The 24470-nt window shown below is 42.6% G+C and overlaps 1 protein-coding gene across 2 annotated transcripts in view; it reads left to right on the top strand.

Annotated features, from left to right (window-relative positions):
- The window catches only part of Sntg2 (syntrophin gamma 2), a 206040-nt gene that overhangs the window by 53761 nt on the left and 127809 nt on the right, over positions 1-24470 (top strand). Inside the window, exons 2-4 of one of the 2 annotated variants that reach the window (XM_051144464.1) lie at positions 18362-18499; positions 21133-21189; positions 21287-21344. In XM_051144464.1, coding sequence (XP_051000421.1) covers positions 18362-18499; positions 21133-21189; positions 21287-21344 — 253 coding nt within the window. The remainder of the gene's footprint in view (positions 1-18361; positions 18500-21132; positions 21190-21286; positions 21345-24470) is intronic. The other variant, XM_051144472.1, reaches the window with a different exon arrangement.

Below are 24470 nucleotides of genomic sequence, written 5' to 3'. Positions count from 1 at the left end.
AAGCTCTGAAGTTGGGGCTACAGATAGGGTACCTGGAAAGTCTCCAATCAGTGATAGTGGGTTCCTGTCATTGGAATTGCACCTCCCAGGTACTGGAAGGCCTGAGGTTGAGGCCCTGTGGGCAGGAGCCCCAGAATTTTCCCCAAGTTTTAACCAAGTGTCCTGAGGTTGGGCATAAGATTTTCCCACACTGTGGGCTCCTGTCTCACCTGGGAAAGATATCCATTTGGAGTTCGGGGGTCTGCCAAAGGCCTCTTGGTCTGTTCTCAGTGTTGTTCTTCTCTTTAGTTAAGGTGCATACTGGATACCGCAATCTTGAATCTCTGTAAAGCATTTTCTCAATTGTTAATTGATATAGATAGCCCAGTCTATGTGTGCAGTGTTTTTCCTAGGAAGGTGGGCCTGGGCTGTATTAGAAATCTAGCTGTGCACATTGATCCAGTGAGCATCATCCCTTCATGGCTAGTGCTCCAGGTTCCTGCCTTGACTTTCTGCCCCAACCTTCCTCAATAATGGAATGGAACCCTTTATTCCCATAAGTTGTTTTTGGACATTGTGATTATCACAGGAACAGAAAGGAAACATGCACACTGATGCAGGAACGTTTTTTACACATCGTATTTATGAGGCTTTCAAATCTATAAAAAGAGACCAATTCAGGAGAAGTGTATATGTGTGTGTGGGGGGGAGGTTTGGGGGTATCTATCTCTTCCTATTCTTGTAGCAGTTTCTTTTATTGAACAGAATTTCTCTATTTCAATGTAGAGTAATTTATCAATGTCTAAATTACAGTTTAGAACATATTTTGTGATACTTAAGGATTTTTAAAATTTTTGTTTTACATGCTTTGTTGTAGTGCCTTTCCTAGTTGACAGCAAGGTTAAGCTACACTTGATTTTATGTGCCATGCTTTCATTTTTTCATCAGTTGCAAATATGTTAACGATTTTTCTTTCCATACTTCACTGCAATGGCTGTTTTAGCACAGTGAAGAGGGCACACATATGTAGATCCTTTCGAGGTTCTATGATTTTCTCTGTCCATTCTGGCTGTGTCCTTTCAACAAATTCTTCTTTTGAAAAAATTGTCCTAGGTTTACAATAGTTCTTGATCATATAACTCTTAAGTTGTTTTTTTTTTTTTTTTTTTTCAACATTTCCTTGACTACAGCTGGCCTTTTCAATTTAAAATTTGTAGTCACTTTGTTGGTTTAGAAAAAATAAATTCTTAGATTGTAATTTCTGTTGTTTAATGTATAACTTAATTTGGAGAGAATTGAGAATTTGGACATATTAATTCACCTAACCCATAGGCCTGAACTATACTTTTATACAAATCTTAAGATTTCTTCTATAATGTTTGTAATTTTTACTGTAGAGATCTTGCAAACTTCTGGTAGACTCACAATAATGGCAACATTTATTGTTGTTGCACATTTTTGTCTTTTTATCTCATGATTATTTATTATTCATATGTTGAAATGTACTTTTAAGTACCGGCACAATATACCACTACATGGTAACTTAATTCCAATGATGAATTGCTATTCTGTCTTTATTCTGTGAAGAGATACTTTAAGATGCTTAATCATATCATCTGCAAAGCACGCCAGTTTTATTTCTCATCCATAATGAGTATGCATGTGCCTTTTGTGTATGTTTCTTTTATTATACTGACTGGGAGCTCACTATGAGCCTTCTCACAGGCTCCTTTGTCCCTGAAAGACCATGCAAGCTCCTTCCAGTTAAGTTTTGTGGGGAGATGAGTGATAGCTGTTCATCAAGATTTTTCAGATTAAGAGCCCTGTAAATGCTCTGACTATTCAATGGCCTTGTACTCATGCCTTTATGTATCAGGCTGGTCTCTGACCACCCTGCGAGGCACGTGGGATGATGCCTGTGATATCATCAGTAGTCTCAGCTTCTACCCAGGACCAAGCTCTTTCCTGCCAGTTTGTTTCTGCCAGTGTTTGGGGCTGTGATGTTAGAAATGCAGCCTCCCTAACAGGCAGGGGGGACCTGAAGGGACGACGTGTAGAAGCTGCTCCAGGACCCACACCACGGGAAGACACAGCTGCGAATGGCCCCAGCACGGACATTCTATTATCTGGCTGGGTACCTGTTATATGGCATTGGCTATACTAATTTTTAAACAGAATTATGTTTTGCTTCCATTTCTCTAAAAAAAACACTACTCTTTTGGTGTAGAAGTGGGGATCTTTTCCTTGGGTTTTTGCAAAGGGTGATTGGTACATGATTTTATACATGAAGTTATATGCTGTAAGAACATCCTCCTTTTTTTTTTTTTTTTTTTTTTACTTTGGCCCCAGCTGAGGCCAATAGAGGTTCATGGTGTTTCCTAGTCTCCTGTCTTCCTTCCAGAAATGTTTGGAGGATTTCCTAATAATGGTATAGGGCCCTGGATTTTACTGTGTGAAAGGATTATAATAGTGACCCTTTAGCCAGATGGAGGAACATTAGTGTTTTTATTGCAGGCTTCAGAAGACTTTGGCTCTGGGCACTGGATGCTATTGTTCTGTGAAAGCACTTGGCAGCTATTGTAATCCTTGAAGGAGCTTGCTTCCAGATCTAGGAAGCCAGAACAACCAGGGCATTTGCACCAATCAAGACAACCTTCATGCAAATGGAGAACTATGTTTCAACCAACCACAGGCCTTCTGCTGCGCGCCCACCCCTACCCCGGGGAAGTGCTTCCTCCTCTGGCTTGAGGGAAAAATGGCTACAGGCTCATCCAGAGTCCACTTAGGCTTGTGATGGCAAAAAGTCAAGCAGGAGCTGTTTCCACTCTGTCATGACTGGTCCTGTGCCTTCGGGAACCAGAGCTGTGCTTCAGCATCAAGCTTCCTGGAGGCATCCAGGAGTGCCTAAAACAGGCAGTACTCCTGTGAGAATGGCACTGCTTGGCTGACAGGCCTACACTAGGGCAGCCAGGCACCAGGGGGAGGGTCTTAACAGCTGTAACCTAGGGAGTGAACTCACCCTGGCCTGCAACACTTTAGTTTATTTGAAAGAAGAACACTATAAAAGAGTGCTTCCAATAAAGGCTACTACCCAGCGTGATGTAGCAGCACTTAACCGTGCTCTTAAGATGTTTAACTTCTGCCCCAGTTCCCCTAGGGAGAGATAGGTCTCAGGAATTTTGAAAATGTTTGCATTTAGTACAAAATTCTACATGTGTCAATGAGTTGAAACTTGAAAAGAATCAGGAATATCAAATGTACTACCTATTAAAAATGAAAAGTCTTCTCGTTTTATTGTTCCTTTTCTCTTACAGTTCAGTTGCTCCAGAAAGATGTAATATGGTGTGTCACTGTTAGTGCCCCACTTCCACCCTCTTGGTCTCACCTTGCCCTTCTTGTGGGCACATCTTTGATCTTATATTTCCTGGTATGTCTATGGTCATTACTGATCCTTTATGTTGGAAATATCAATTATAAGCTGGTTCATCCCTTCTTGCTTTTTATATCTGTCCTCTTCTCTGTATTTTCATCTTTGTTTCATTTGTGTTAGGCACTAAGCTAACTCAGCGTGCCCTGGCTCTGATCGTGCTATCCTGTGGCTTAGTAATATTCTGCTGTGACTCTTCTCTCAATTATTTTTGCGTGTTTCTCATCTTCCTTACACTCCCCTCTGTTTCATTCCTGAGTTGTCAGTTCATCTTTTAGGCTTTCTGTTTTTATAATTTATCCTCTCCTGAGGAATACCTACATGTAATTTTTCTGGAGATCTTTGGGGTTATTTGTCTGCTGCCAAGGATGTATTTGATTCTTCCAGGATCTAGCATTTTTCATTCTAGCATTCTAATATGGCTGGAGTATTGAGGATAAATGTCATTTTGACTGAGTTTTGAGAAAGCAAATCTCTGCTGCTGTTTTTGTCCCTCTTTCTGACAGTACATAGATTCAATCCTAAAGGTATTATGGTTCTGATAAGTGTTTGCCATCAGAGCCAGCCTGAGCCCTGCTGTTTCAGACAGCAGTTCTGTGAACTTCTAAAGGCAGGCATTGCTGTGAGTCCTAATGCATAGGAAGAATTAACCCACCCCTGGAGTAGTGGAGACATCTTTTCCAAGACAAGTAGGTAACAGTGTCTCATGTTCTCTGGGTTACACAGAGTATTTTGATTATTCAGAGAGGTATGTTTTTAGGTGAAGAGTCTAAATAAGGAAAGCAAAGAGGGTAAAACTGAATTAGGTGATTGTGAGAATACAAAAGACTTCCGAGAAAGTCCGTGGACTCTGCTCCAGATGAGAATCTTTGCATTGTCCTCTTCTTCAAGTATTCTCCTTTGAGGGCAGCACTTTTATTTTGAGGTTAACTGTTTGTTTGGTTGGTTTTGGTTTTTGGGCCACTTTAAAATGTGGCCTAACATCTATGTGCTTTAGTTAAGCTTGTTGCATATTCAGACACACCTGTACATGACTGTTACTTTTCTCCCAGCTGGACTTGGTATGGTTCTTCGGGACGTGTGAGCTAGAGAATTTCATTCTAGAAAGTGTGTAGAATCATTCATACATCCACTCCAGGCTGCTTGTCTAGGGTCTCAAGTCTTCCCCAAGGACTGGTTCAGGAGCAACTGAGTTTGCAATGGCGGTAATGGAGGATCCTTCTACACCGTGGATATCACAAGGTCCAGACCTGAGCAGCATTTGTGACATGTTGATGAGGTTTAGAACTAGGTCTAGAGGAAGGGTTGCATATTTTCATGGTCCCAGGATCATAACAGATCCTTCTTGTTTTCTAGTCTTTCTGGTTTTACTTGTATTTCTCCACAGGACAGTGGGTTGATTTTATTTAAAATCTTTCCTTTCCTCCCTCTGAACCTTCCATTTAGTTCTCGTATCCCTCCTGTCTCTCTTTAAAATTTATGGCCTGTTTTTACTTTGCTATTACTGCAGCTGCTGCTGGTCCTGGTGGTGGTGGTCATGGTGTGCGTGTGTGCATGTGTTTTGTGTGTGTGTGTGTGTGTGTGTGTGTGTGTGTGTGTGTGTGTGTGTGTGTGTGATTTTAGGGATAACTATTTGATATTGGATAACCAATGGTACACTCTTCCTTAGGAAACACTATCTTTCCTGCTCTCAGCTTTCGTTAGTTACTTGTTTTCTGTTTGGTTGGTTGGTTGTTGGTTGGTTGGGGTCTTTGTTTTGTCCATTTTAGCATGTCTATGGGTGTCAGCCTTTTTCAGCTCATGTTTAGGAGGCCATGTTGCCTAGACTTTATGGATGTATCTTCTGACATTCCTAGGAAACACAGTCTCATAAAAAATTCATATTCCTCTGGCTCTTACAATCTTTCTACTCCATTTACTGCAATGATCCCTGGGCCTTAGTTACAGGAATTGTACTGTAGATGTATGCTTTGGGACCGGGAGGCACAACTCTGAAGTTGTGGATTTCTGCAATGATCTCAGGCTGCTGCAAAGAGAAGTCTCCTTGATGAGGGGTGAGGATCACACTTTGATGTAGGAACAAGAACGAACACCCAGAATGAAATTAAAGTTTATGTTGGTTTTGTAAAATGGTGATTGTAGGTCCCTTTCCAAGATCCATGGCCCAGTTGGCTAGGTCTCCAGCACTAAGCATGATTTCCCTTTTGTTAATCAGGTCTTAAGTCCAATTAAAGAGATAGATAAGCTAGATAGTTGATAGCATGACTTTTTAGTCAGCCTTATTGCTATTTGTACTTCTAACCCCATACTTCACGGCAGCACCACTCTGGTGTCCACAGAGCTGGGCCCTTTTTAAACCTGGGAAAAGTGATGCCATTTTCTTGGCTCTGCAGTTACTTTGAACACTGCTCGTTGTGAACAGAATTCAAAGAAAGGCCCATGTGTACAGAACATGTCTCTATCACCTACCCTGGGCCTGGGACAGATAAGTGAGTGTTGCTGCTGGAGCAGCCGAAGGCTGACTGATGATATTAGAGTATTTTCATCTCTAGATACATTCTTGAAAGTACAACAAAGAGATCTAGCTGAAAATAATCACTAATGTAATGAACTTGAATCAGATGCACTTGACTCATTCCAAGAAGGAAGGACAGAAAGTCAATGATGGAGCCTTTCTTACCCAGGGTGTGCTCAACTAAAAAACTCAGGTACTGAACAACCAATGGCCACCCAGAATCCATCCATCTGAGACCCTGGCTCTTAAGCTCCTTGTCTCACACTGATGATAATTAAAGCCTGGGACACACACAGGAGCAAAATGAGATTAAACTTTTTAAATCAAGAAAAGTGAGAGAAACTTCCAGGAGTATGAGGGCCCATGAGAGGGAGAACCCATTGCCCTGCTTGTTTACGGGGCCGAGATAATGTCTACTGTGACTGGCTAACTCTCTGGGGATACTGAGTTTGAGTATATTGGGGTACGTGTGCCCATACCCTATGCCTGTTTCCAAGGAGGTGATCAGAGCTGTTCATGTGCTGGTCACCCAAATTGGTGAGTAGTCACATGCTGAAGCCCCCCTCCTCCTTCTTTTACTTGTCACCTGCTTGTGGTTCTTGTCAGCCCCATGGGCATTGCCAATCACCAACATTGCTGATGGTGTGCTCAGTCTCCAAGCTTGGGATTGTCTTCCTGGCTGTTAATTAAAATACTGTCTCCTTGACCTCACATTTGCACGCCAAGTTAGCTTCCGGTATTCCTTTATTGACTATAGAGAGCTAACTCCTGTCAAAAGGAAGAAGAAAACAGAAGATGCCAGCAGGAAGTAAGGACCAACCATGGTATGTGTAAAGCAAATAATACCAGGTATTGCCTTAAAAGGCCTTGAAAAAGAATGACTTCTATTAAAATTCGAGTACTTAACTCTATGGTGTTTATAAGAAACATACTTCACAGAAAGACAAAACAAAAGGCATTCTGGGTCAAAACCAAGCATGAGAACCATTCCTGCAATTTCATACAGATGACGCAGCAGGTAGGAAGGAGATCGCTAAGGGAAACTTGCAAACAAGACCTATCTCTCCGGGAGTTTAATATAAAACCTTAGTAACCTGGTTACCTTAGTAACCTAGAAAAACTCCTTTTATTCCTGGGCTGAGAACAGTGCAGTCTCACAGAAGGGTGCTGTGTGCCTTCACCACCTATCCACTCGGAGGTGGGAGCCAGGTCACTCCCTCCACAACCCCTTACACAGCCCCACTCCTGTCTGGGTCACTGAGCCAACGATGGTTCCAACACCCAAAGGGGAGGCCATTCACAGTTCTGTTGAAACAAGATATAAATTGGCCTCGTCCCCAGCCACAGTGAGGTACAGTGTCCCCAGAGATATGCCAACACCACCTATGCAGTCTTTTCATGATGCCACCCAGGGAATCAGTCTTCTCCTGTCAAACAGGGAGTGCTGTTTGCTCAACAGTTACCTCCACTAGACGCTTCATCTTGTGTGTGCTTGCTTGATATAGATTTCGTGTAGTTTAAAAGTTCAAATTATCTGCAAAGAAAATATTTTTATCTCTAAGTTTGGCAGCAGTTTCCAAATCATGAAACTTATAGCATATGTTTCATATTATTCTCAGATGTGCATATTTCAATGTCTTTAGACAAATTTTATTCTGTGTGTTGAGGGTATTTCACACGAAGTTATATGAAAGAACTAGTAAGACGGTTACTAGAGTGAAGTGAGCTGATATTTCCACCATCTCATAGAGTAATTCAGATGTTTTGTAGGAAGATAGAATTTACTCACTTAACAGAAATCTCAAAAGCATGCTGTTGTAAACACAGTCTCTGTGCTGTCCCTTACCTGCCCAGTCTAGCTTGTCTTCTGACCTGCGTTGCCACATTTCCTATTTCCCACTCCTTATAATTTCTAATTTTCTTTCTGTGTTTGATCTATTTATTTTTGAGATTCCACACATAAATGAGACTGTGCCGCATTTGTATTTCTGCGTGTACTTAATAAAATTTAGCACAATGTCTCCCTCCTTATTAACTTTCAATACTTTTCATATATACATATATATATATGTATATATATATGTATATATATCTCCAGATTATTTTACCCATTCATCCATTGATAGTGACAGGTTGTTTTTACATTTTGAGACAAATGCTTTTATGAGCATGGGGGTGCAGCTGTCACTATGGTGGTGGCAGGGTTGGGTGACATGCCCATATGTTTTTAGTTTTTCTAAGACACTCACATACTTTTTTCCAGAATGACTATACTAGCTATATTCTCACACTCTTGACTTTTTTGTTTTCACTTTTCAGTCTTGGGGATTGAACCTAGCTAGAGTTTTGGGCATCCTAGGCAAATGCCCTACCACTGGACTACATCCTCTGCCCTCTCTCTTGACTTTGGTCATAGGTGTCCTGCTGAGCGAGAAGCGACATTTCACCCTGATGTTAACTTAAGTTCCCCAGGTAAATAATGTTGAGCATCTTTCTGCATACTACCCGGTGCCTTGCATCCTCTTTGCAGGGAACATCTACTCAGGATCTTTGCTCTGTATTTAGTCCACTTGTTTGTTTTTAGTGATTAAGATGTATGATTTGTTTGTGTATTTCATGTTATTCCTTATTAGTTATATGTCTTACATTGTTTCTAAGTCTATAACTTCTCTTTTTATTGTTTCCTTTTGGCTATAGAATATTTTCAGTTTACTATAATCACATTAATTATTATTATTGTTGTTGTTGTTGTTGTTGTTGTTATTATTATTATTATTATTATTAATTACTGCTATTTTATTACTTTTGCTGTTACAGCCTGAGGTTTTTTGTGTGATAGTCCCTCCAAAAATCATTGCCTGGCTATAAACTCTGATTCCGTTTCCCAACAGTGGATGCTGTTAGTGGAAGCATTTCCATTAATGTTCATATTGTTGAGGGAATGTTCTTCTATGTCCACGCTGCTGATATTTTTTTTTTTTTGCTTTGTTTTGTTTTATTTTTATTTTTTTATTAATTTATTCTTGTTACATCTCAATGTTTATCCCATCCCTTGTATCCTCCCATTCCTCCCTCCCTCCCATTTTCCCATTATTCCCCTCCCCTATGACTGTTCCTGAGGGGGACCTCCTCCCCCTGTATATGCTCATAGGGTATCAAGTCTCTTCTTGGCAACCTGCTGTCCTTCCTCTGAGTGCCACCAGGTCTCCCCCTCCAGGGGACATGCTGATATTTTTAAAATCAAGGATGCTCAATAAGATGATACTTTCTCTGTATCGACCAAGATGAATATGTGGCTTTAAACTTTTTTGCTATTTTGATATAGTACATTGATTTATATCTTGTATGCCAGGGATGTGTCCTACTTGGCAACCATACATACTATTTCTACTTTATTACTGAGTTTAGTTTGCTGATGTTTTGTGGAGGACATACGCTTCAGTGTTGAATATGCATGTGGTTTTCTTGTGGTGTCTTTGTCACTCTTTGGTGTGAGGGGATACTAGCGTCATAGAGTCTGTTTACAAGTGTTTGCTCCAGCTCTGTATTTTGAGAGTTTGGGAATGCTGACATTAATTCATCTTTGAAAGTTTGATGGGATTCAGCTGAGAAGCCATCTGTTCTCGGGCTTTCCTTTGTTGGGAGCTTTTAATTACTGTGTCAGTATTCTGTTTACTATTGTTCTGTTCCCGGTTCCCATTCATGTCCAATTAAATCATGTGAAGGGATATTATTCTAGGAGTTTCCTCACTTCATCTAGGATATCCAACTTGTTGGCATGTGGTTGTTCTTAGCCCTCTGCTGGTATTTTTATTTTTGTGGCATCTGGTGTGATGTCTCCACTTTCATCCATCGTCAGCTTATCACTATGTCATGAGTTCTTGATGGTTCATCCTTCCCTGTGCTGCTAAAGCAAACATTTGTGCTTTTCACTCAATATTTGAAAATCTCTCATTTTCTCCTCAGTCTATATAAAGGCTTTTTTAATTTTTTAAGAAAACTAAAATTGAGTCTTAGACTTATTGATTTTTTTTACTTGTGAATTTTATAATTTCTATCTTAATTATTTGTTCTGTGTTTCATTCTTTATATAACCTTCGAGTTTCGTTTGTCTCTTTCCTCTATTATTGGAGCATAATTTAAAGATTTATGTTTTTTTTCTTTTTAATATAGATATTTATTGCTGTGAAAGCACCTCTTAAAACTGTTTTTGGTGGATCAGTAAGGTGCCTCAGTGGGTTTGGTTGATATCCCTGGTAGGCCTACCCTTTCCTGAAGGAAAATGGAGGAGGAATGGGTTGGGCAGGGAGTGGAAAGGGCTTGGAGGAGAGGCCAGAGGGGAAACTGCCGTTGGGATGCAAAGTAAGAGAAAAGAAAAGGCACCTAACACCACCCTGCTGACCTAAGTTTGATTCCTGGAACCCAAGTAAAGGTTGAAGAAGAGAACTTACCCCTCTTGTCCTCTGGGATACACATGTACCATAACATGCATGTGAAAATACACATGCACACTGATATGATATGGTATGCTTGTAAAAGTATCCTTTACTAGCCCATCTACTTGTCTTGGAAGCTTACTGCCTCCTTTCACTAACCTAGTCCTGGAAGCTTGTAGCCTCCATACAATTTTATCTAGGCCTAGAATATTTTAGCCTCTGAAACTCATTGCTGAATAATCTCACCCTTTCTTGTTCTTTCTGAACTCTGGCTGGCTGGTCCAACTCAGCTGTTCTGGCTCAAACTCCTCTCCCAGCTGACTGATTCAACCTGGCTTCTCTCTCAGCCTCTAACTGAATTGCTTTGCTTGACCTCAGACTAACTCTATCAATCTGTTCTATTCTTCTGTCTCCTTCTCATTCTCTGGCTCATTCTGTTTTCACTGGTGTCTAGCTTGTTCTTTTTTTTTTTTTTTAATTTATTTATTCTTGTTACATCTCAATGTTTATCCCATCCCTTGTATCCTCCCATTCCTCCCCCCCCCCCATTTTCCCATTATTCCCCTCCCCTATGACTGTTCCTGAGGGGGATTACGTCCCCCTATATATTCTCATAGGGTATCAAGTCTCTTCTTGGCTACCTGCTGTCCTTCCTCTGAGTGCCACCAGGTCTCCCCCTCCAGTGGACATGGTCAAATGTGAGGCACCAGAGTACGTGAGAAAGTCATATCACACTCTCCACTCAACTGTGGAGAATATTCTGACCATTGGCTAGATCTGGGAAGGGGTTTAAAGTTTACCTCCTGTATTGTTCTTGGCTGGTGCCTTAGTTTGAGCGGGACCCCTGGGCCCAAATCTGCCTATCATATTGTCCCTCAGTAGAAGAGTGGATAAAGAAACTGTGGTACATATACACTATGGAATACTACTCAACTATTAAAAACAAGGAATTCCCGAAATTTGTGGATAAATGGATTGAGCTAGAAATGATCATAATGAGTGAGTTAACCCAGAAGCAGAAAGAATCAAATGGTATATACTCACTTGTATCTGCATACTAGCCCAAGGGGCATGTCCCACGAAAGCCTTCACTTACCAGGAAACTGGGACAGAGGGGAAGGCATCCTATTGGGACTCTAAATGAGAGACGCATGGGAGAATAGCAAAATAAAAGGATACAGAGGGTCCTAGAAATCTACAAGTTTGTTCTTTCTTTAGCCTGTCTGTAAAACTCTCCTGGTACAACTGCCTCTGAATTCCGTGAACTGAACTGTCATGAACTCAACTCTACTACACCGCCTCTTAACTCACTGACTCAGCTGAACTGACTAGAACACAGAGATCTACATGCCTCTGTCTCCTGTGTGCTGGCATTAAAATGAGTATACCACCAAGCCTGAACCTAAGCTTTTCTTCACCTGATTTGCTCTATACCAGGGGGCCTTGACTCAGAGATCTGCTTGCCTCTGTCTCCTGGGATTAAAGTGTGCCTAGATTCCAGCTGGGTCACACAGACCTAAAAGGTCTTTGGATATGATCTCTTCCTTGAGAATCCATGTTCTGAATTAATATTCCTCTGAAAATGACATGATATAATGATATTATGTGATAATAATGTGGTCTGGGCTATACCCTGCAGTTTCCGATTTGCTGTTTATCCCTTGTTTCTTTTTGTCTCCTCTTTATATAGTGGCTTTTTGCATTAATTAGTTAAACTTACAATGATTTTGAAGTCACTGTTGGAATGACCTTCAAATTCTTTGTAAGTTTCAGTCTTCTCAAGGTCACTGATGAGAAGTTTAGCTTGTGCTGAGAAATTCAACTTCTATTTGATTTGGTATTACCAGTTAGTGAAAAATAAATCCTATAGGTTGTAAAAATGCTTAAATTAAATTACATATATGAACACTCTTGTATTATATATTGTATAGTGGTCAATGGCTAAGTTGCAGGAATAATGTTTTTATTATAATACTAAATAAAAACAACTTCATCTGTTGAACAGCTCATCGTTATGTCAGTGCTAACACAAGGCACTTCATCTTGTATGCCCAGTGTTTTTGAAATATATTTTGCTTTTTACTCATTATTTGAACATTCCTTCTGTTTACTTTTTACACACACACACACACACACGTTGATTTGTATATCTGTATATAGTTTATGTATGTTTGTGCCTGTGTATATAAAAAAATCAGAAGTCAACCTTTGATGTCACTCTTCAGATATTGCCCACACTGTTTTTTGAGACAGAGTCTATCACTGGGACCTGGGACTCTCCAAATAGTTTAGTCTGGCTGGCCAATAAGCTTTAGCAAGCCAACTGTTTCTCCTTCCTAGGTGCTGGGATTACAAGTACTTGCTACCATGCCCAACTTTTACTTGAGTGGTAGGGGGGTCAAACGTTGTTTTAGCTTAATTGGTGAGCTCCAAGTCAATGAAAGGCCCTGTCTCAAAAAGAGGTGGGAAAAACACCCAAAGCTGTGCTGTGGCCTCTACACGCACTCACACACATATGTGTGCCCACAGAGATGCTAATATGCATACATATATGTATACACACATAAGATAAAAACCAATTTATCATGTCAAATTTTAGCAATATGGCCGGGGCTGTTATGTCCTCATAAGGACTGTGCCGTGCTGTGAGGCACGGAGATATTTGTGCCTCACAGTGAACACGTCAGTGTCCTAAACTACTGCATGCCTTAGCCCTGAATAGTAACACACAGATTGATCTCTGCAACAAAACTGCCACTTTATTGTAAGCTGAATGCTGTGTTGATACAAAACACAGTTCTCACCTCAAGGGGGAACAAGAGATCGTTTATTTTAGAGCCAAACATGAGTGATGATGGCCCAGGAACACATACTCAGCTTGTCCCAAATACCATACCCCAATGTGGTAACAGTTTCCTAATGTCTTTATAGTAACAGAACAAAAGAACATTATAAATCAAGGCAGTTTTCAAACACACTAGGGGTGCCATTGAAAGCCAGGAACCCCCTGCTATGACCTTCAGATGCTATCTGATGACATCCTTAGCGTTGAGATTGTGAAAGGTAGTCAGTCCAGTGACACATTAACCCAGCTCAAGGTGTTTCACACGGTAGTCAGATTCTGGTAAGTCAGAAACAGATGTGGGACATGAAGATAGCCCAGGATAATTTGGCTCTGGGCTTGAAACATCCCAACTCCTCACAATCACTGGGTTCTGATCAGTCAGTCAGCTCAGTAGTCTTTAACATAAATGTGGCTTTCCCGCAGTAACTTTAGTTCACAGCAAGAAAAGGCACCAAGTATACGAGATGAAGCATATGAGAAATCATTGTCACATCTTCTAATTTACATTCCCCAAACTCTCAAGTATGTGGGCAACAGGGACTTTATTCTGGTGGGACCCTGCACTAAAGCAGTAGCCGCGGCTGTGGACTGGGGAAAACTGCAGCCAGCCTGCGCGAATAGGAAAGATGGCAATGCTGAGTTCTCAGGTTCTCAGGTCTTTGCCAAGACCCTGAGAAGGGACTGTGCATGGGGTGAAATGGGCGAGGAAAATGATGTCTCTTAATCAGATACCATTCCTGAGGGAATTCTCATCCCACTGTCCAGTTTCTGAGGGAAACTGACAGAGTCACTGGCGAAAAGTGGCACTAGGCTAAAGGTGTGGTGTGGCCATAAAACATCTTTGTCAGTACCACAGAACTCCCATGCACTTTGCGGGTGGAGGGAGAGACTCAAGTAGGAGCAGAAAGCCTCCAGTGCACCCAGCTGGAGGATGGTCGCCCCTTCTCACTCCATCACTGTTGGATTCCTAGACACGGATCATTGGTTTAGGTTGAGCTTGAATGAGGAGATCATTTTTCTCATTATCATTTACTGTACAGGTGTCAACCCTCCCCACAGCTATAACTTGGCTGTAAGGCTGAAATTGGTCAGGCTGTAGGTGCTGAGTGGATCCATTGTGCTGGTGTCTAGGTTCACAGAGAGAACCTCTCAGATATTCTGGGTCAGGATCCAGTGCCTTGCTGATATCTGGTGGTAATCATGCTATGAAAACTAATGAGAGGGTTCAAGGACACATCATGGATCCTGGCTGCTACTTTCATGGGGACTGTGGCCTGCTTCACAGTTGGCAGTCTATAGGCCTCACACCAGCAAAAGGGATTGCTCGGACCTACGCTGTCTAGGTCAGAAATGCCAAATCTAGTGCTTGGGACTCAGAACTATCAAAACCTGAAGATAAACAAAAGACCAGATTGTGGTCCGTGTGTTGCCTCGGAGTGTGCACGTGTTGGTAAGCAACAGCTCATTCATCAGGCTGGCTACGCAATTGGCAAGCAGACTTCATTCATGAGGCTTTGACTTCTGGAGAGCTTTCTTAACCATGAAGATGGGATTAGGGCTTGGGAATTCTCTGAAACACCGCGTCACTTGACTTGCCTCAGCTGTATGCTTCCAAAATCACAACTAAACTAAAATGTTGTCTTTCCCTCTAACCTTGTAGAGCCTGAGAAGGTGACCAATTGAGATTTATTTTTCTTTCCCACATTTTAGTAAGAGTTGGATTTCAAGTTTCTCTTGGCATCTGATATTCCTTCTTTAATCACTTAATGCCAACAGTGCATTGAAGACATATGCAGTTCTGAAGGCACCAAGAAACTAATTTTGCAACATGTACCCATTTTCATGCCTGGACAACACAAAGGCCATGTGTGTTGTTTAATCATGGATGTCTTAGGCATCCATGTCTTCTGTCCAAATTACCAAGTGCTTCTGGTGCTCTTGTGACAAATACGCCCATAAGTGATCATACCCCAAAGATACTTAGAGGCATAAATAAATAACAAATCTATGGTGTGTATAATTTTTCTAAATTCATAGAGGCCTACTTTATATTACTTGAAGGATGATCAACTTCATGAGAATTGGGCATAGTGAGCTAGAACCCAGCAGATTTAAATAGGCAGTAGTAAATGATGCATGCTCAAAACTTAAAAATTGTCCACGTTTATAGAGGCTGTAGTTTCTGAGAAGCCTGTCTTTGTAAATTTTGAGCATACGTATCTTCACACACAAACTAGCATCTATACACAAATGTGACTTTACTCTGTTAACCATCATCAGTTATTGTTCACTGTCTGAGAAGTTAACTTTTAGGTCTCTTGGGAATTGTATTTCATGTTCTTTCATCAATTTAGCAGAATGCTCATTTTCTACCCTGATTAGTAAGACTATATATACTAACCTTTTGTCTGCTGTATGCTCAAATTTTTGTATATGGTATTTTATCATAGAAAGACTACATAGTTCTCTACAGAAAACCAACGTATTTTGGCCTTTAAGCCAGGCTAACCCACTACACTATACTATATACACACAAAGAGGGAGATAGGGGTACAGGTGGGGGAGAGGGAAGGTGTACAGAGAGGGGGATTGATTTTTTTCCTGGATCTCACTGGGGAGCAGAGTATTTGTTGGTCTGAGGCAATGCTGACTGGCTGCAGGAACAGGAGTCCAACCTCACACTCAATAAACAGGATCCTCTTCAAACATGGAGCTCACCTATTTCGCAGGTTCAAAGGAAGAAACAGAGTAGAGAAAGGAGCCAGGACGTGGGGGACATAACATGTGATGGTGCCAAGATTTTATACCTCAGGCGGTGATCCTCAGGAAGTGAAAGTGGGGCTGTATGGGGCTAGTGAAGACCAGGTGGGCATAGGACTGCAATAGCGGTAGCCCCCAGGGTACCACAATGGCTGAAGTGTGAACCAAGAGGGACACAAAGAAACCAAAGCTCACACACAGTGAAGAATGTGGCTTTTCCTAGGTCTTTCCCCCCCACCCCCAGAAGAATGATGCCATGTGGACTAGCTTTTAGCAGGCTTGCCTGGTCATGATAAAGAATTCCTGTCGGGGCATGGATGGCACTGCGAGTTAGTGGGAGGCTCAGAACAACACTGGGTCCTATGGCCACAGAAGGCTACGTGTGTTCCCATGTAGGGAATGCTTCAAGGGCCTTGAGCATTCAGACATGGAGCTCAGAGGGCCACATATAGCCTGGACAATGACACTGTCCGCCTCACGATAGAAATCCATGGGTGGGATAGGGGTTTGTTTTTATTAGGTTGTTAATTTTTTGTTCATGAATGAGAAAATCTAAGTTTACTTTTAAAAAGCAGGCTGAGGGACCTTGTATTTTGGGGTAGTGTGTGAAGGGAAAGGTCCATGGCACTCTAGTTAAAGGATGCAGAGGCTGGAGCCATGGTTCAGTGGCAAGAATCCTGGGTTGGAGTGAGGCAAGAAAGAGAGAGATTCCTCTTACACTCTGCCTGGATTTGGTGCTGGCGGCAGTTTCCTCACAGCCTTGCATGTAGACTATGCTAGTAGCCTGTGCTGGTGGGTTTTCTGAGGCTAGTGGGCAGTGTCTGCAGAGGTGTAATAAGAAGCACACAGCACCGTCCCTGTGTACATCATATTTACGTCAAAGCACACAATTATCTCTGGCAAGCTAATTGTGGTTGGGTGTGAGTGAACGTTTTCATAGGCAAAAAGTGATTAGAATGAAATTATAGTTTTGAATTAGAAAGCTTAATTATCTCCAAATTGGTTTTGTCCCTGACTTTTAAGTTTTTTCTTTTTATACATTTGAGGATCTGAGTTTACTGATGTTACATGGCTCAGATGGCAAAAGAAGGGCCACAGATGGCTCATGGCAGGTCTTTATGGAGTCCTATTTGGTCTCCTTAGTAAACTTTCAAATGGATGGTATAAAATGTTAGAATGTGTGCTCCTCAGTCTCTCAGTAGCTGTGAAAAACCTCATGAAAGCATTCTGAGGCAGGAGGATTATATTGAGTCACAGTTCTAGAGGTTTCCATGTGTCGTGACATCGCTGTTGCTTCAGGCCATGGCGAATCGGATCATGTTGGAGACTGTAGCCTGTGGATGACCTCCTGGCATCAGGATGCAGAAGATAGCAGGAAAAGGACAGGACAAGATGCTCCTTTCAAAGGCAGGGCCTCTGGGAGCCACTTCCTCCAGGGAGGGCCTGCCTTCTACAGTCCCATGCCTCCCCCACCCTACACCCTGTAGCCTTAAGTTCTGGATCCGTCAGTAGATGAAATCACTGATCAGCTCAGAGGTGGTCGAGTAGAGTCCTCCCTAGAAACTCCCTTAGGGACTCCCCAGTCTGTCAGTGGTCTCCTAAGTACTTGTCCATGCAGCCAAGTTGGCCATAAAGGTTAAGCATCACAGGATGTATAATTAGAATATCAGTTGTTGATGGGCCTGCACCTTCTCCTTCATCCTAAACAACTGTTCTCCCTTCTGAGTGAATTCCAGTTGTTTCCATTTCTGAAGTCTCTGGGCCCAGGAGTTTTCCTCACCAGGTTGACCCACTGGTACAAGCTGTCTGGCTCAATGGATTTGTTGAAAATTAGCATCCTATGTGATTGTATGCTTGACATAATGACATTATGTGAATTGGTACTGCACATTTCCATGTTGGCTTAGAGCCCTGCTCATCCTCATCGACATGAGCCCTCTCCTCTGAAGGCAGTAACCCGGTGTGACTTTCTTTGGTGACAGCCCCTGTGCCATGGGCTGCCACTCCTGGAAAGATTCTTACACTTCTGTTGTTGTCTTTCTGGGTACTGATGCCAACGGACTCCCAGCATCCTGCAGTTCCCCATTTAGAGATGGTGAGGTAACCCTGCTACCCTTACTACCTGCTGCAAGTGGAGACAGGGATTAGTGGGCACCTGTGGTCTGAGGGTGTGGAAACATGTCTCAGGAAGTCAGGGAAGTCCCAAGCAGCATTTGTAGGGTACCACGAAAAGTGAGCTTTCTGGAGAGCTATATCTGTAAATCAATTGGATGTCTATTATCAATGAAGAGAACCGTGCGTGCACAGGCTAGAAGGCTGTAGGAAAGGGCCTGCCCATCATCTCTCACCGCCGAGGGCTCCTGCACTCACTTGATCATATCACCGCTTCATATCCACAGACAAAAACTGCTCTGGCCTTGCTGTATGACGAAGGGCTAGAAAATGCCTATGACGTCCGGCTGAAGCTGACGAAAGAGGTGCTGACTATTCAAAAGCAAGATGTGGTCTGCATCGGGGGAGCTCCTTCTGGTGCTAATGTAAGTGCTCCTGCTTCCAGGACATGGCTCGAACCAATCCGCTTCCAGGAGCCTTAGGAAATACCTTCAAAAAGTTCCATGAGAAATTGGCATGTCGCAGTTCACCATGTCACCCAGCTGGTGACATCACAGAATTAAATAATCTTTTTTTGGGTTTCTATCTCATACCTTTTCCAAGTTTTTTTTTTTTTTAATGTCCTATGTGGGGGTGGGAGAGGTTTGGTGTATGCATGTATATATGTGTGTGTGTGTGTGTGTGTGTGTGTGTGTGTGTGTGTGTGGTATAGTCACTTGTATGAGTGTGTGGAGGCCGGAGGTTGACATCAGGCCCTCCTCTGATTTTCTCCTTATTTTGTGAGACAGGGTTTCTTACTGAGCCCAGAGCTTCTTAGTTTGGCTAGGCTGGCTGGCCAGTGAACCCAGCAGACCTGCCTATCTCTGCACACCGCTTAGCATGGGTACCTCTGGCTGGAAATGGAGTTCAAATGGTATCACACATCTTTCATTCCAGCTCTCGGGAGGTAGAAGCAGTCATATAGCTCTGTGAGTTTTAGGTTAGCCTGGACTACATGGCAAGTTCGAAGCTAGTAAGAGATACAGAATAAAAAAATCTATGTAAAAAATCCAAAACAATAAAAAGAAAGTGGCCTTGACTTTTATTTAACCAGAGTATGGTTTGGAATGAAGTGTCCTTCGCATAGCTCATGCATCAAAGCCAGGTGTCATTTAGAAGAGATTGGATTTTTGAGAGCTCTGGTTTCATAGATCTGGTTGCATAGTTCACACGTCGTGTCTCTAACCAATATTATGACATCTTTGCCTTATAATCCAGGCATCTGCCATAGATATGAGAGCATGCCATATTTTTCTTCTGTGCCTGAATTGTCTCAGTGTGTTAATACTACTCTGCAGTTTGTGCGTGTTGTCACAGATGAGTAGCTTCCCCTCCTGTTCACGGTTGACTGGTATGCCACTGTAGAATCTCAATCCATTCATTCATCCTTCAACGCTTAGCTTCTTGTTTTCAGTCCTGAATATTTTAATTAATGCTGTGATGAGTATGGTTTGGAACTGGGCTGCTGCTGCTGCTGCTGCTGCTTTCCTTACTGCAGTGTGGATGACAGCACTCCTGGCCCCTCGCATGAGTACTGACAATGTTTCTGCAATGGGAGCCAGGTGCACTTGAATGTAGCCTAGATGAGGAAAATGAAAATGACTATTCTTACAGCAACGTTTCTCAAATGCAGCCGTGTGTGTGTGTGTGTGTGTGTGTGTGTGTGTGTGTGTGTGTGTATGCACATATGATCTATGCACAAAATATAATGCTTCTGGCTACCAGGTTATGCAGGGCATTCCCTCATGGACTCTGTAAAATGTGCCTATTTTCTATCTTTGTTGTTGTTCCTTTATTCTGAGTTTATGATGTATTTAAGGTAACAACCGTGTGGGGAGTGATGAAGTCAGGCCTCTGTGTCCTGCTGTTCTGGGAAGCTCTTTTAGAGGCACAAACATGTGCCACCACACCCAGCTACTACATAGCCATCTTATAACTGACATACTCCTTTTTTTTTTTTTTCCTTTTTTATTGAGGTATTTTATTTTATTTTTTAAACTTGTATCTCTCTTTCTTTATTTTACATACTCCTCCCTAAGAGTATACTTACAGGTCAGTATTGCTTGTTGTGGAAGACATCACACATGCCAAGGGCCACGGCAGCTTTTCCTACTAGCCTGTGATTTCTATTGGTACTGTTGTGGTGCTGAAACCCCAGGACAAAGCAGGGTCCCTGAGTGTCCTTCCCTGACCTTCAGCCTCTGTCCTTGCTTTTCAAACATGGATTATTTGCAGCCTGAATGTTATTATTTTTCAGCTAAAGTATGATGTTTATTGTTCCTATGAAATACTATAGGGAATAAAATATTTTCTCTGCTTATTATTGCACCCTAGACACCTCCCCTGTCCTTTCCAGCATGGCGTCTGCCTGACTTGTCCCATGCCTACATGCAGATGTGCAGACTCTTTTCAGTCAATTTAGACCACAGCATAATGAATGCCCATGATTTCATATGTAAGAGATAAGTTTTTGAGTGTTGCCGATTATAAGTGTATTATGTTTTTCGTAGCTTTTATCACCACATTGATTTAAATGTTATGAGACATCTGTGCTCAGGAGGCATGAAAAAAACTGATTCTTCTGGAATGCATACTGATGACCACAGTTAGACTAGACACAGCGAAGCTACAGAGATGTTTGCTGAGGAGCTGCCTCCTAGGGCTGGTGTTAGGAGAGCAATTTTAAAAGGGAGTCAGCTTCCCCACTTGGAGAACGGACATGGGCATTGTCCATGTGGGGCTCTGTAGTTGCAGAAATATGAGGGTGGGACAACAAGCTAACCAACACTGTAGCAATTCTGTGTGAATTCCCAGTGGCTTCCCCAGCAACTGTGTCCCCCTGTGATCAGAGCACTGGTTGAAAGGTTGGCTATGGCACTACTACCACAGAGCGTCAAGCCGGAAGTTTGTGTTAAGAATCACTTAAATTTTGATTAAGAACTTAAGTATACATTCTTTTGCTCATTCTCTGATAATGCATTGTAACCTAAACTTATTTTTTTTCTAAACCTTTTTAAAGCACAGAACTGTTACACTTCGCAGACAACCTGTGGGTGGCCTGGGCCTAAGTATCAAGGTATGAGCTGGTCTTCTTTCCACCTGTGCCCTTCAGGTCCCTAGGCCCTCAGTGTCAGTCCTGCTAACTGCTTTCTTCTCACATCTCTGCCTTCTAGGGAGGAGCAGAGCATGGGGTCCCTGTCGTCATATCTAAAATATTCAAAGACCAAGCAGGTAAGACTGATCCCAGGGATGGGCATGCACATTGTAACCACTGTAAGAAAATGGTAGAAAGTAGCACACATTTATTTGGCTGCATTCTATATGTACTACTTCACTGCTATAACTGTGTGTCTTTACAAAGGGTGTGTTTGATCCCCTCGTATATGCTAGCTGTCCTTTCAATTAATGATCAACCTGCCAGCCCATAAGAGACTATTTCCTATGTGATATGTCCAATTCTACAGAGAGCACTTCATATTACAGGTCTGCGAAATGACTTTCTTACAGTTGGTTTAAAGCTGAGGACACTTAAATGTAGGTTAAAAACCCTATAGTGTCCACTGGCATCTCCAGGAAGAGCCCGTGGGCATGAAAGTAACACACCCATTGTAGAAATCCAGATATTCTCAGGAGTGACCCAGAAGAGAAGTGAAAATCTACTGCTTAGAACCAGGGCACATGGTCCTCATGGCCTTGAGTAGTAAAGACAGAACCAATGGGTTCTGAGAGGACACAATCACACAGGAAAAGGTGAGGGCAGGACTTCCTTAAAGGGAAGGTAATTCTCAGAAAAACAGGGTATTTCTTGACATCACAAAATGACTTCGTTTCTGGACACACTGAACTCGGCTTCTCATAACAACCTCCTCTGCTCCTTCAGCTTTGTCAGCCTAGCCCAGCCATCTGCCTGGGGATCTCAGTCCCTGAGGACTGCTGTGCTGGGTTAATATGGACAGTCTCCTGCAGTCTGGTGTGCTGGGACTTAACATGCATCCTTAGGCTTCAAATTGAAAAGGAAGTCCAGACACCCAGAGGTGGGGTCAGTCATGTGAGCACCCACACCTTAAACTGAGATAGAAGCTAGGGGTGGCCAGCCACCATGGACTTCTGTAGCCCCACCTCTGAGCCTATCAGAAACAAATGGCTTGGGGTGTGGAGAGGAAACAAGTTGGAACTGTCTCCTAAAATTTCCTCATTCATTTCACCTGACTATATGAGACCCAACTTGGTCTGATATAATTAGCCTTGGTCTCGACCAGACAGAACACTGTAAGTGGAGAGCTTTAATGGCAGAGATTGCAGGAAGTCTGTGTCATTGACCCATCCCAACAACTAACAGAGGTCACAGAAGGCATGGAATTGTGTTGCAGAGACAGCTCAAATGAGAGGTGAATTTCCCTCATGTGGACCCCCATGATACCTTTAAATACACTTTGGGGAAGGAGAGGGGTGTCTACATGTTTCATTATAAAACTGGAATCTACATGAGAATTTACCTTCCTCTAGGACACTTAGGAGTCAACACAGGGGTGTACTTTCCTCCTTTCTGAGCAAGGTGGCAAACCCTGCTTGCAATTAGACAGGGTATCTAATTAGGACTGAGAGCCCGTGAGCCTCAGAATGCAGCTTCCAGTGGCCCCAGAGGCAGGAGGATGGAGGGCTTCACCTGTGGGTCAGGATAGGCAGGATGGGAGCACACATCTTACTGTATATATTCCTCTTGGTGCACCAAGGAATCTCATTTGCTCAGAAAATATGAGCTCAGTTCTAACCTTGGCAAGCAGGAGAGTGCAAGTGTTGCATAGTTCTCGGAATCAACTAGGCATCATTTTTGAGGTTTTAAAAAAGCATTTAGAAACCAATGCTGTGGTGAAACTGGACTGCAGAACCTGTGTTGTTTATCAGATGTCATTGTGGAGCTAACATGCTTTGCCGAAGTGTAAGCTCAGGTGCGTTGAAAGCGAAATTCCATATGCGAGGAATAAATCAATTCTCCTGTGTGTTAGCTGTTTAATTACTTCTGCGCCCCTGTCAACCATCTGCTTGGCTGATTAATAATTGAAGGCAGACTGCTCGTGTGCATTTATCTCTCTATAGATAATCTTTGTAAACATTATCAGTCCTTTTTCATTGGTGCATTCTTTTACTTGTGGCTATGAAATGCTTCAAAGAGGAATGAGACTAACCAACAGATAAAAATCCGTGGAGAATTTGACGCTCAATTGAGAAAGAGAATCGTGGTGCAGGTGGCCACCTCAACAAACTGGAAAGTGGAGCCACAACTGTGGTTTTGAGAAGGGAGCCCCATGTGAGCTTATTGGAATCCCCCTCTGCCTGGTTACCTTAATTAGATGTGTATGGTCAGAGGGCATAGGACCTAGAAGGTTCAAATGGAGCTGTCTAGGGGCTGGGTGCACTGACACAGTGCTCTTAGTGAGGGGACTCTTTTCTTCAGTTCTCTGGAGGCCTCTCACTTTACTCACATCCAGCAGGCTTGACATGAAGTTGGTGTCACCTTGCACACCTCTCTCCGCCTGACATTTACCATTATTGGAAACATCCAAACCTGAGAATCTGTTGGTGATGTTACCCCTGCCCCAGTCCCTTTCCTACAAGACCCTCTTTGATGGAGTGTTTCAAAGACACCCTTCTTCGTGCCTCCATTGTGTCTATCTTCTATATCAGATATTGCATAAAACATCTGAAGGAAATATAAGTGTGATAGTTACCGGGATGGTTGGGGCTCATTTCACTTGCTCATGCCTTAATGTATTACACAGGCTCGGGGTCATAGGCAAAGAAGGCCTGGCTCACTCTGGATCTCTATGTGAGGCTGACTGAGAGTTATGCCCTCGACATGAAGAAGATGCTGGGGTGTATGGTACTTAATTCTCAATGCTGCTGGAACTCTGGAGGAGTGGCCTCACAGCAGTAGGTACATGACCACTAGCACACGAAGGCATCAGACACTTAGCTATTCCCAGACATAAGAAACAGATCCTACATTTCTCATCCAGATGTGGACAAGCGGAGCACACACAATTAAATATAGAGTCTCCAGACAGCCTAGAAAAATCAGAAACCAGAATGAGACATTGCAGCTGTTTATTGCTAGAGAACCGGCCTATATCCCAGGATGCTCCAAGATACCCATCCTGGCTTTAATGGATGTTGCAGCATCCCATCCCCGTCCCATCCCTGTAGAAGGAGGTCATTCCCCAGCTCTCACTCTCTGAGCACTGCTATCCCTTCGGCTATTTCTTGTGCCTCACTCCTAGGAAGAAGGCTAATATAACCTTTTGGATCAAAGAAGATTACGAAATCAGAAGTTCTGTTATGTTTCCAAGAATTCGTCCA

This window comes from Acomys russatus, chromosome 1 (assembly GCF_903995435.1).
Source record: "Acomys russatus chromosome 1, mAcoRus1.1, whole genome shotgun sequence".
Classification (NCBI taxonomy): Eukaryota; Metazoa; Chordata; class Mammalia; order Rodentia; family Muridae; genus Acomys; species Acomys russatus.
Note: the sequence above shows the minus strand (reverse complement) of the source record. Positions and strands in the feature narration are given on the sequence as shown.